Source organism: Limulus polyphemus, unplaced genomic scaffold, assembly GCF_000517525.1.
Source record: "Limulus polyphemus unplaced genomic scaffold, Limulus_polyphemus-2.1.2 Scaffold8669, whole genome shotgun sequence".
Taxonomy (NCBI): Eukaryota; Metazoa; Arthropoda; class Merostomata; order Xiphosura; family Limulidae; genus Limulus; species Limulus polyphemus.
The window spans coordinates 12,586-26,624 of NW_013674279.1; the positions used below are offsets into that span (position 1 = coordinate 12,586).

General features: G+C 33.5%; 1 protein-coding gene across 2 annotated transcripts in view; it reads left to right on the forward strand.

Annotated features, from left to right (window-relative positions):
* Window positions 1-13,567, forward strand: part of LOC111083227 — a 24,032-nt gene extending 10,465 nt beyond the window's left edge. The window contains exons 2-5 of one of the 2 annotated variants that reach the window (XM_022379585.1): window positions 337-542; window positions 992-1,127; window positions 8,267-8,317; window positions 13,269-13,567. In XM_022379585.1, the coding sequence (XP_022235293.1) occupies window positions 337-542; window positions 992-1,127; window positions 8,267-8,301 (377 nt within the window). In that variant the 3' untranslated portion in view covers window positions 8,302-8,317; window positions 13,269-13,567. The remainder of the gene's footprint in view (window positions 1-336; window positions 543-991; window positions 1,128-8,266; window positions 8,318-13,268) is intronic. The other variant, XM_022379584.1, reaches the window with a different exon arrangement.
* Window positions 13,568-14,039: the final 472 nt, after the last annotated feature.

The window sequence follows — 14,039 nt, forward strand, 5'->3', positions numbered from 1 at the left end:
AGATTGCGAGTCGAGCGCCCTAACCACCTGGCCATGGAAAAAGTAATTAATTTGTATAAGGAAAATGTACACCTTATGTCTGTTTAATTTATGTAATAATCCAACTTGTAAAATATATTTACTTATCAACATAAGTGAATTGCCAGAAATAATTGATTTTTTATATTTTATTTTTATGCAAAGATGCTTTCATTTTGCTACTTGCTTATGTTCAATATTAGATAAATCGTAGCGTTATTTACCCAGCTGTGTCCAGAATAAGAAGAAAATCTAGACAGTTATGCGTATATATATATATATATATATATAATATGTATACTTATTCCATTATTATAGTTGTAAATGGTCTGCGAATCACATACTTAGACATTCCGAGAAGTGTTCGTTCAGGTCAAGACGTTCGACTTTGCTGCATGTACGACTTGGAAGAAGACAGCTTGTATTCAGTCAAGTGGTACAAAGATGATCTGGAATTTTTTCGTTACGTGCCTAAAGAGATTCCCCAAAGGCAGTTTTTTCCGTTAGACGGTATTAACATTGACGTAAGTGTTGTATATTCTGACAAAACAAGATAGCATTTTAAGTAATATAGATTGATTTGAATCGTTCTCAAATTTAACAATGTAAAATGATTCTTCACGAATTCTAAATCTCGTACGATATTATTTTGCTTAAATGTTATTAGATAAATACGTATGTATATATATATATTGGCACCAAATAAAAGCATGTTTAAAATAGGATACCAAGATTAAGAGTGGTAACTCTACAAGTATATTCAACATTGTTTGGACTACGCCATAGAACAAATGAACTTGTAGGTCCAATAAAGAAAAATATATATCTTTTTATTTTTCTTCCGAAATCTTATACCTGTACATATAGATGTTCGATTTAACATATGAAATGGCTTGTTTCATTATATTCTTTACAGTGTTCATTAAAATAACCGATCTAGGTTTTCAGTAATAAAAGACGATCTGTATTGCAGTTTACTCACTCCAGTAAAGACGTGGTTTACATACAAGACGTACAGATATCAACTGGTGGAAAGTATAGATGCGAGGTGTCTGCTGATGCTCCATCATTTAGAACCGTCTCCACTCAAAAAGTTATGATAGTTAGAGGTACGTATTAAAGTAACAAACCATTTGAAAATACACTTGAATTACACGAGTTTCTTATAAGTCAATTTATCATTGAGCTTCTTCAGCGTAAGAACGTATATCGTAAACTAATTACAGATACAGTTAGGCGTAGCAGTATCATATAGTCAATACACTCTATATGTAGGACAGAGAGTTTTACTTTAAAATATTATTTACACTCACTTTCTCTACCCAACGAGCCCAAAAACAAGGCAAGAAATCATCGCTAAGATACCAAATCAGAAAGTGACCAACCCACCAAATTGTTCATCTTTCTTCTTCTTGTTTCAGTCAAGATAACTTTACAACTGCTTTATCATTAACATCAGTTTAAACCTAAACACACTCTATGTGTTTCTGGACAGTGCACGATATCGTCGCTTAGCCGTAATAGCTAGTAGTAATTAAATAAAATCATAATTCTATTAATAGTATAAACGATGTTATCATTACCTCTTGCAGTTAGCTTTTTTACAGAAATCTGGAGGATGAAACAGGAATTACAAGCCAATAACAGATAAACATTAGATGACTGTAACGTGTAGAATACTCAATGCTTTGTACACTATACAATCGGTGTCTTTAGGGAGCCAACCCTTATATTATGTATGAAGTGAAGGAGTAACAAAAATCAATACACATAATATTAAATGTTACTACACACATACTCATAGAATACACTAACTTTCAGTCAGCGGGAAAAACAAGTAATAACAAATATTTTGTAAATGTAGCATGATGTAGGAATGGGAGTGCCAAAAAGAACGCAAATAAGAATATAGGGATGATTCAGCTATACATAGATCATCCCTACATGATCTTCATTATTAAAATTTAACATTACACTGTAAAATGGTGCTTGACTTTAATATTACTGCAATTGGAAGTTGTATATTCCTGACTGTTGGTATGCAGTTTGTTTATCATAATATCATAGTTATGTCAGGGTAGGCATCAACGTAGTGTAACTAAGAGCCTAGGACTTACGTATAAGGAAAAGCAAGTTGAGTCAAAACATGTCTTGATTATTACAGACTATTGACCGACCTCGTAATCATTTTGTGTTCGTGAATTTTACAGTGTAACATTATATGGTTATACTGAAAGTTACGTAGTATGATCTATGTTTTACTGTATCATCCCTATATTGTTGTTTGCATTCTTTGTGGCACTGCAGTCCCTACATCATGTTATATTTACAAAATGTTTTTTATTACTTGTTATTATTTATATGTCATCGATTTCTTTAACTGCCTCTTTACAATCTATATAGGTTAGTAAAAAATAATATATTACACTGTCGAAAATTATTATTATAATCGCAGAAAGCTTGTTTAACAAGTTAAAATAAGTTTTGTTACTGAGTTTCATATGTTTTTCATTAGACCAGACATAATTTATTAGTACGTGAATATCACAATAAGAAACATTTATGAGCATTCTATAGAAAAGTGTAGCTATTCATAAGAGCGTACATTTGGTTCATTCTTCAAATGTCTTAATTTGAAATGGTCTAGCATGGCATGGTGGATAGGGCGCTCGACTCGCAATATGTGGGTCGCGGGTTCGAATACCCGTCACTGAACATGCTCGCCCTTTCAGCCGTGGGGGAGATATAATTTGACGCTCAATCCCACTATTCGTTAAAAGAGTAGCCCAAGAGTTGGCGGTGGGTAGTTAGACTAGATGCCTGCTAAATTAGAGACGGCTAGCGCAGATAGCCTTCTTATAGCTTTGCGCAAAATTCCAAACAAACCAAACCTTAATTTGAAATATTAAAGGAAAAATCAAAATAAAATGAGTAGTATTACTAAAGATTTATATTTAATGGGTTTGAGATTTGATCCTCAATTCTATTATGTAAATATGAAGTTAGAAAAATAAGAGATGAAAATGACAAAAGCCTGAATGAACTATTTCTTTGACAAAACGTTAATGAAGATATACTTCTCGTTGAACCCCCGCCCCACCAAACATGCTCGCCCTTTCAGCCGTGGGAGCGTTATAATGTGAAGGTCAATCCCACTATTCGTTGGTAAAAGAGTAGCCCAACAGTTGGCGATGGGTAGTTATGACTAGCTGCCTTCCCTCTAGTCTTACACTGCTAAATTAGGGATGGCTAGCGCAGATAGCCTCCGTGTAGTTTTGCGCGAAATTCAAAACAAACAAACAAACAAACAAAATTTTCGTTGATGAGTGTATTAAATAAACTCGTTTACTCTTTTAATAATGTAAGTTGTTGTTGTTTGTAGTTATGCACAAAGCTACAAAGAATGTAAGAATATTCATGAAGCTATTACAGAAATGTAATGGCTCTATAATTCATTTACGCACTTGCTTCTCCTAGCGTATTTTTTTGGTAACATTTTAATGATATAAATATGGTAGTTTTTTTCCTTCAATAGCGATAAGGTAGTTTAATTGAAATTTAACACTTTTAATTTATTATTTAAAAACTACAAGAGTTTCTTAATGAAGTTTAACACTTTAAAAAAGGGGTGAGGATTGCTTGTATTTAAGCGGTTATTCAAATGTATCCTTCTCTGTAAATTCGGCACTGTTCCTAAAGGATATCTTGACAATTGATCAAAATCATCAGCATATGATTACCAGCAACCGATCGGTGGCACAACCAGTCGGGAATGACCACTTTTCATGATCGTAATCATCATCCGGGCTGAAACATTCAATAGAGGGGATTCTATTTCTCTGAAGATGTTTCTTTAATGTTAATAAGTTTTATGTTTATTTCACACGTTTTTTATTTTATTTTGGTAAGCTTTGTCGTAAAAGTTTAGTCACTGTTAGCTGCAATATGATTTTGTTTTCGTTTTTAATCATTATCATCAACAAGCATTAGCATCAGCGTCACAGCAGAATGTGTAATTGAGTATGTGATCTCTAGAAGAACGGATACAGTATCACAACGACGTGACCAGAGAGATCCGTCAGATTACCGGATTGGATTCCTGAATGTTCACCAGCCTTTTCTCAACGTAATAATACCGCTGTGGCGGGCTTGCAAAAATAGGCTTTCAGGCTAAAGTTGGTGCCTACTATCCCTATTTCTGCAGCAGACTCTGGTACTGGTGTATATCGCTCGATTGCTTGCCGGACAACCAGGACACGGAAGAGGTAAAAGTACATAGAGCAAGACCATCATTCACCAATACTTGGTTAAATGGGACTGCAGTAATTTAAGTTTTCATGTCCATCTTTCTAATAAAAAAATCATTAGTTGATTTCAAAGTGTGGCTGGAAGACCGTGAAATTCTGGCCTGTGGTCTCCGTCAACTTCAAATTCTTGTTAATTATCTTATTAATGGTAGAGATACGCTCTTTTTCATTGCAATCACCTTTTGAGTCGGAGGGTTCTCTTTCTTAAACTTAGCCTTCATTTTGTGGCTAGTGTGTTGCTCCATGTGGATTCACGGCGTGGTTGCAAAAATTTTTACATTCTAAATGCTTTGGTGTGCAAGTTATTCCAGTTCAATTAAAATTGAAAAGTTTATTTTTCGAAATGCTATGTCTTTCGGCTCTACATTTTTGTAACAGCTTCGCTCTATAATTACTTTTCCTTGGTAATGCCTGCGGCATAAACCTCCAGCAGCTTAATCTCTACCGACATATATAGGCAAAACCTCCAGCAGCTTAATCTCTACCGACATTTATAGGCAAAACCTCCAGCAGCTTAATCTCTACCGACATTTATAGGCAAAACCTCCAACAGCTTAATCTCTACCGACATCTATAGGCAAAACCTCCTCTAGCTTAATCTCTACCGACATATATAGGCAAAACCTCCAGCAGCTTAATCTCTACCGACATCTATAGGCAAAACCTCCAACAGCTTAATCTCTACCGACATATATAGGCAAAACCTCCAACAGCTTAATCTCTACCGACATATATAGGCAAAACCTCCAACAGCTTAATCTCTACCGACATCTATAGGCAAAACCTCTAACAGCTTAATCTCTACCGACATCTATAGGCAAAACCTCCAACAGCTTAATCTCTACCGACATCTATAGGCATCGTCCTTTGTTACTATAATTAAACTTTTATTTTCTTTAATATAAGTCTAAAAGCGATTAGATAGTAATCATTTAATTGAAACAAACCATACCGGGGGGGGGGGGATCGGGAGTTGGTCCAGGCTTTCGCTCAAGCCAGGGTCATTTAAACTCGCATATACACTCGATCTACAAATTTTTGTTTGTGATTTATTGTTACAGTATTTTACAATTAATTTGTTATTTATCTACTGTGAGTATTAATGGTTAAACTACATTTGGAGTACTGTGTTGGTCTTGTGGTTCTTACCTTAGAAAGGACATTACATTGTTGGAAAGGATTCAGAGGAGGGCTATGTTTGTGGTTTATTGTTACAGTATTTTACAATCAATTTACTATTTATCTACTGTGAGTGAGTATTAATGGTTAAACTACATTTGGAGTACTGTGTTGGTCTTGTGGTTCTTACCTCAGAAAGGACATTACATTGTTGGAAAGGATTCAGAGGAGGGTTACTAGAGTGGTACCTGGAATAGAAAGGTTGTCATACGGAGAACTTCTGAACTTGTTTTAGCTTGCAAAAAAAGTTAGAGTGGATTTGATTGCGGTGTTTAAGTCTGTTTATAGAATTGATAGTATTGGTGCATCATATGAATTTTTGCAAGGTAGGAGCCATCTTCAGTTAAGACAGCTTTATTTTACTGACAGGGTAGTAGACGTTTGGAATAGACTGTCTTCGGATGTTGTGAATCCGGTTAATTTAATGGAGTTTAGTGGAAGGCTTGGTAAATATTTGTATGAAAAGAGATGGCCTTGAGTGTTTTATCTTTATTTTAAAGTTTAGATTAGTGGACGGAATGGCCTAGGTGGACTAATAGGTCCATTGTTGCGCTTTAAAGGCATGTTATATATATACACACACACACACTTGATTTCATACTTTTAATCCGTCACTCGTATGTGTTTTTATTCTTATTTATTTGTTACTTAATGGTTGATTTATCATTGTTCGAATTCAACCAAGCAATTAATTCAGCATATGTTTCGGAGACTATATAAAAAATATAGCATTCTATATGTAACATATACCTTATTCTACTCAAAAATTCAAATTACAAGTCACAGAAACAAATTAAACGAAGATATGATGAGCTGGAAGCTTCCAGTTCATCATACTCATATTCAATCATTAAATACTTCTTTGATTTGTATGATGGATTTATGAGGAAGGTGATGCCTGAGTTACGTATACAGTGTTACATTTTTATATCGTATTTTTCGAATGTTATAATACTTGATAGAATTATTCCCATACTTACAGATTGGCTTCGCTTAGCGTGTATTTCTCAGATACCAGCTTGTCCTTTTTTGTTCTTTGATTATTATAATACACTTATATTAAAATAGTTAAAAGTTAGTTTTACTTTATATCTAATGATTGTCGTTTGTATGTTATTCAGGTGGTACTGGTTACATCTGGTTTTTGTACATTAGTATTAGGAAATGACTTTTAATATTTGTATTATAGAATAGAATTCATTCGTTGGTTTTTAATTATCACTACAAGTTGTTCTAAGTATTAGGCACATAGATTTACCATAATATAAATATAAAAATGAGCGTGACATTTTACACGATAATGCGTTTTTTTATAAATTTTAAAAGTTAAACGATGCAATGCTTTATTGTTAATTTTAGGTTTTTGCTAACAGGTGGATCTAATAACTATTAATTTTAATTTCATATTCACTTACATAATAGCATATCGTATTTCTAAACCTTTATAATAACACATTTTTTATTGTTAAGCAGTCCCGTCTCTAGTAGCTAAAAGTTAAGATATCTACAATTTTAAATGATAATAGATTGTTTGAAACATTGTCAGGTTAAAGTATATAAAACAGAAGCAAAAGAGATGATAATACTTACGTGAGACTTCTTTACGATAAGCCCGGCATGACCAGGTGGTTAGGGCATTCGACTCGCAGTCTGCGGGTCGTGGGTTCGAATCCCCGTCACACCAAACATGCTCGCCCTTTCAGCCGTGGGAGCGTTATAATGTTGCGGTCAGTCCCACTATTCGTTGGTAAAAGAGTAGCCCAAGAGATGACTAGTTACCTTCCCTCTAGTCTTACACTGCTAAATTAAGAACGTGTAACTTTGTGCGAAATTCATAACGAACAAATATTTACACTGACTACTACAATAATAGATTACGGATAAAACTTGTCAGTTTCCCTACCTAAATTTCTTACTTACATAATTTTTATTTTACCTTCGTTAGACGTTAAGTGAACTTCCAAAATTCCGAATACTTTAGCTACCAATTCGTATTTAACAAAACTGCATACTTGAAGTTCAGAACTGATCTCTACTCGTAAGACTAAACACACGCAGGAGCTTAGCGTAATTGGAAAACGGTTTAATTAATAAGTAACATTGATTCTGATTAAGTGTTACTTAAGCTTTATTGGTTAGATCTATGTTATATAATATTCAGTTGTTTAGTGTCTCAAAAGAGATATCACCGTTCATGGTTATGACTTCAACGACAAGTTTGTTTAACAATTAAATCTGTGTTATTGTATTTACTATAAATATATACATAGAGCTTAATGCTACTTACGTCGATAAGATGCGTTTAAACCTGTAACAGCTATCTATTAGCCAAAATCATAAATTAACAGTAAAGCTGGACATCGTTTAACGTTTTGTTAAATGGTGAAAAAAACAAACAAACCATAGACATTTAGAATGTAAAATGCCTCTCGTCCATTTTTTTGTGTATTTTTTATTTTGGTAAGCTCTTATATACTCATTACTTAAAACATCTCGTACTGAACATTTCGAATTTATAAATGCATTATATTCTACCAAAGAAATGATATTAGAAGTAATTCCCAATACTCGTGAAACAACAACAACAACAACAGCGATAATCTAATGAAAGTAGATTGAAAAGATAACGATAGCTAGTGATAACTCTTATATTAATGTTTTATAATAATACGACTTTACCTAATGTAAATTAATATAAATTATGATTAAATACTGTTACATCTATTTGTTTATTTATCAAAACGTGACATTTTCTCAAGTAGATGTGCCCTTGATGAAAGCCCGACAGATCTGGTGAAAGTCTACAAGTAAATGTGAGCTCTCAGTCCATAATGGGCTTTTTTTTTAAAGCTTTTGTAATACACTTGAAATGTTTTACCTTAAACGTTTTGCATATTATTTTAAGAGACTGTACTTCTCCGTCTTTTCCTCTTGAAATTGAGGAAAACACGCAAAAATGAGCAAAATCTCTGTGAGGATTTTCATTGCGTTAATTTCCAAGAAAATTATTGTAAGACGTGAGAAAGTGGATTGGAAGTTAGGAGGTTTAGCAGTCGACACGAGAAACTTGGCAGAAATGGCAAAGCAGCTGCGTTACTTCTTGTTTGAAGCAGCCCATTTTACAGCAAAGATGTGGTTAAGATTTCTGTTGTCTGTATTTGGTACATTTAATGCATGTGATTTAATAATAATCTTGAATTTTGCTTCTACGGAAAACTAATTATGAAATATGTCTTTAATTCAGTCCTGAGAATTTATCCTAACCCTAGTCTAAACCGCTAGTTGAATGGTGCGAATCAGAAAAGAGCGGGAAACCTAAACAGCAGCAGTATCTATATTTTCCACATTGTAACTGGATATTTTATTACTGTATATTTTGGTTATTATGGGAAACAAGCCAAATTGCTGAAAATTGTATCTACAATATTTGATTTGCAGATTTTTTTTTGTGGTGTGAGCTTTGTTCAAACTTAACTATTTACTATAGCTACTGCAATAACGATATTGGGGTTATTCTATAAAATATTATTCATTTTCCATATATATGGGAAAGCATAATATGAATTTGTTTTGCTTTTGGACTACTACGTTAGCATGCCAAGTTTGGTCTGGATCGATCAACTCGTTTAAAATGAGATGCGTCTACAGACAGACAGACAGAAAGTTTTCCTTGATAGTGGATAGTTATCGCACCGGTAAGGTTAATATGTATAGCGCATATGCTAAGAATGCCTGTACTCCAATTTCTATACTTAGCTCTGACGAGCGAAGCTTGGCAAACCTAAGTAATAATAAATCATATTGCACATGTGGAGTAAACTAGTACTAAACACTAACACATTAATTGTAGGAAGTGTAAGTGAGGATTATTACAACTATATAAACGAGAAAGACAAGTCTAACTTTTGAGATATAATTATATAACAAATGAGACTTAAGGTCACGTAACTGAATAGAAAATTGATATTACATCTATTACAATGAAAAATTAACTTTGCAGATGGAGAGCTTCCCTGTTAGTCAAAATTGTGTACTTTAAAACTACGGAACTTATACGGGTTAGCTTTAATTGACTGGTATAAAACTATGGGGTGAATGTCACAGATAAATGTTTGTCTATAACTGTGATGAAAATGATCATGTGCAACTCATAAGTGCTTTATAATCTAATATTTAAACAGTGTTATAAAAGTAAATCACCACTTTGGCAAAATGATGAACATACGTAATACTACTTACGAGCTGGTCTTACTTAATAATTCTTTAAATATAGTTTACAAGTAACTGAAATAATCATAAACGGTTCATAACTGACATAATTTGTTAGTAACCTGCATTATTCATGTTTAATCTGTTGATACGAGTCTTAGCAAACGAATGTTGTCTAGTGATTAATCCAGATATGTATGGAGTACTTAACTTGAAAATTTAGTGGTAAAACGGACGAAGAAATGATGACAGGAATGGGAGAAAATGAAGAAAAAAATATCTTAAAATAACGTTTAGAGTGATACTAGTTCCACTAAAAGAGATACGTTTTGTGAGATTGATGACTCAAGTGACAAATAATCCAAAAAAGGAGATATCAATGATGATGCTACGAATGATAACTCCAAAGAAAATGATAGCCCTGAAGAAGATGGTGACACTGAAAGCAAGAAACTCTAAGCAGAAATAGCAAATTGAGACGGGGGTGGGCTCGCAAATTCAGACCCTGTTTTTATCATGTATTTAATAGCCCTAGGATGATATTTCAAAACAAGAATAAGGACACAAATTGACAAACTAGTACCTGAAGAAAATACATTGTGAAATAGTTGTATTGTATGCTCAATTCAGAATGATCTATTCACAAATCAAACGAAAATGAATAAATAAAGAATACGATGAGCTGAATGCTCTTAACGTAGTTGTAGAAACACGTGTTTGGTTCGATTAATCATAATGCACTTATTAAGTAATACATGAAAATTCAAATATTTATGACTAACTCACAAAATCTCACTAAAATAAAATATATTAACCTTAAGATTCAAGAAATAAACGACAATATTAAAAATACAAACAATCTAGATTAAGTGTTTGTGAGTCTTGGTGTGTCTTAGGTGGGGGAATCAAGCCTCAGAAACTTTGAGCTCGTGTTCCTAACATGAATGAATGCCTCGTGAACTCCATTGTGTGTTCATCAATTTTTCTTTCTACTTCGCTTATTAGTTTGTTTGTTTAAAGTTAAGCACAAAGATTCACAATGGGCTATCTGTGCTCTGCCCACCATAGGTATCAAAACCCAATTTCTAGCGTTGTAAGTTCGCAGACATACCACTGTGCCTCTGGGGGCAAAAACAGCAACTGAACATGCTAAATGTTTTGCATCGCTCATATGTTTTTTAGAATGGCTTGTTTGTTTGTAATTAAGCACAAAGCTACACAAGGGGCTATCCGTGCTCTGTTCACCACGAGTATCGAAACCCGGTTTCTAGCGTTGTAAGTCAGCAGACATACCGCTGTACCACTGGGGGGCTAGCTTATTAGCGTCTCTGCAAAAGTATCTACGCTTTTGAATTGAGATTAAGCAAATCAAAAGATGGAAGACCAGCAAAAGATGATGTCTTGAGTCGCTAGGTATGACTTTAAACTGAATTCGTACATCAGTCATAGAGGGGTAGTTTCTACTTTATTGTTAATCAACTTAAATGAGTTCAGAAAGGACCTCTCGAGGAACAAAAAAAATTTCCTCATAAACATGAGGCAGGCTTTTGACTAAGCATGGATATCAAGGAAGAATAACTTTAGAATCATATACCAATATCCAAACACCATTAAAAACAATCTAACTTCAAATAGAAACACACATGAAGATAAAAAATAAGGCGCTTATATTATACCATGCTAATCTTGTGAGAAAGGTTATGTAGGTGAAACTGGAAGAAATGTTGACACGAGAGTTTCTGAACATAAAATATAGAAACCAAAATAATGCCATTTTTCTTCATATGAGAGATTCTGGCCATCAAACTGCATTAGTTTCGACACATCCGTGAGTCCTCTTTAATCTCACGTTGTCTTCTGGCAGGAAAAAACTGGTCAACAAACGCCTAAGTGACCTCTTATCTTGGAATGCCCTTAAGAACACAGGAGGTCAGGAAGTTGTTAAATTTATAGTGACTTTGGGAGGTGTTGAAAATAGACAGATTTTTGATTAAACAGCTTTTTATGTATTTATTCCTTTTTGTATAAATTTGTGTTGTTTTCCGAATTCTCTGATATCAGACTTCTGACAGTTTGTTCCGTTTACTGTGGTTTGAATGTGTCGAAACTAGTGTCTCTGATATCAGACTTCTGACAGTTTGTTCCGTTTACTGTGGTTTGAATGTGTCGAAACTAGTGTCTCTGATATCAGACTTCTGACAGTTTGTTCCGTTTACTGTGGTTTGAATGTGTCGAAACTAGTGTCTCTGATATCAGACTTCTGACAGTTTGTTCCGTTTACTGTGGTTTGAATGTGTCGAAACTAGTGTCTCTGATATCAGACTTCTGACAGTTTGTTCCGTTTACTGTGTTTTTTTCACTAGTATTTCAAGACTTTGCCCGTCGCTGTTCTTGACTAATTGCCTCCAGTCCATCAGTTCAAAATTAGGGATGGCTATGCGCAAATGGCCATTGTGTAGCTTAGTATGAAATTCTAGAAACCAACAACAAACAAACAAAAAAAAACCCGATCTTATCCGATACAGCTGCATTCCTTGAGGGGACATTATTTTTGATCAAATGTCGTTATTATTCTGGAATCATAGGTAAAATGCGTCTAGTTCTCGAAATTGTTACTGATATTATCCCAAAGCGTTGCATTCTGTTTTTACTACCGTAAGACAGCCAAACATTTTTGAAGAATGAAAATAAAAATAGTTTCTTCGAAAATTTTCTCTTTTTATGAAAAACAAACAAACTTAAAGCATTGGCTAACAAACTGAAAGTGAAATGCAAATATTAAGCAGAGAGCAAAGTACTAAATATGTTATCTGCAGAATATCTTACTTCGTGATACATTTATTTAAACTTTATAAACACCAACGAGCAACCCAGAATAACTAAAAAGAGACGATTCCCAAGCAGTATTTAAAAAAACAAAATTATGTGCATAAAATGATAAGGCTGACAAGACGTACCTAGTATAATGCTAGTTCGTTGAAATGAAGTGTTCCCGTCTTCTGGCATAGATTATGCAAATTTATTTTGGTAGATTTTTGGGTATTTACATTTTTTCCATTAAGGGATTTTCTAAATCTTGATTTTTGTTACTCTTTCACGTATTTAGTAAATCTCATTTGCGTAAGCGACTATTGAATCCACCTCAGGACATTCAGAAAAATTTTTAAAGTGCAAATGATGCTGTTACAATCCTAAAGAGTACAAATGCGAATAAAGCATTTATGTTTTTTTTGGACTTTCTAGATGTGTATAATAACATAAGAATATTGTAATGAAAGAGACTGAACTTGACCAAAGAATGCAAGGTTTTAAACTAGGTACATTTTATTTGTTTGTTCTTAAGCACAAAGCTACATAATGGGATTTCTGTGTTCTGCTCATCGTTGGTATAGAAACCCGAATGTTAGAAGCCTTCAGAGTTACTGCTAAGCCACCGTGGAACAAACTATGCGTGTATATAGTATTTCTAACTCTTCAATTTATGTAGGAATAGAAAATGATATTTTAACTCATTTCTTATTTCTGTAACAGTTGTTTTGTTTGTTTTTCTTTCAGTTGAAACTGGAGGAGCTGTGCCAAGACGGTGTGACCTTAAAATCTTGGTTACCTTAATTCTCGCAGCCCTGCTATTTGGAATTGGGATTGAATATGTTAATTTATTGGTAATAATAAACTAAAAAGAAAAATATATTGTATTGGCATTACTGCAGTATAATTAAAACCACGATAAATTACAACTAACATCATATTGATTTTTTTTTTTTTAGAAAATACAGTATTGCTTCGTCTTGTATATTTGTTTTCAAAGTTGGGCTATTAAATCTGCCTCCATTTATTTCTTATTGTTCTCATTAGTGCGGTGTTATGTGAATTATAATACAAATAAAAATGATCAGAAAGTGAATAGTTTTCAAGCTTGAAAAAAGTATCAACAACGAATCAGTAATTTTGGTTCTGCCGTCATTTATTGATAACACAGGCCTGCGAATTTAAATTTCATAAAAGTTGTTTTAGTTTTAATAACGGATTTTCCATAATTCAGCTACGTAGATTTCGAAAATAATATTCACTTTTTTTTTTTCTATCACGTAAGGGCTTTTGACAAATCTTACCTAGATCAAATTATTTCGTTTACCACAATGAAATTTTTTTATTATTATGTTTGTTACCAAACATACAAACAAACTAAAGTAAAGGGAAGAATATTGATGTCAAACGAATATGCATCCTCTTTCATCCTGATTATTTTTGTGAACTCTATGTCTTTTAGTCTCAAAACTACGTGTTGTGGTCTTTCGTTTATGTATTGCGTTATGATGTTTTGTG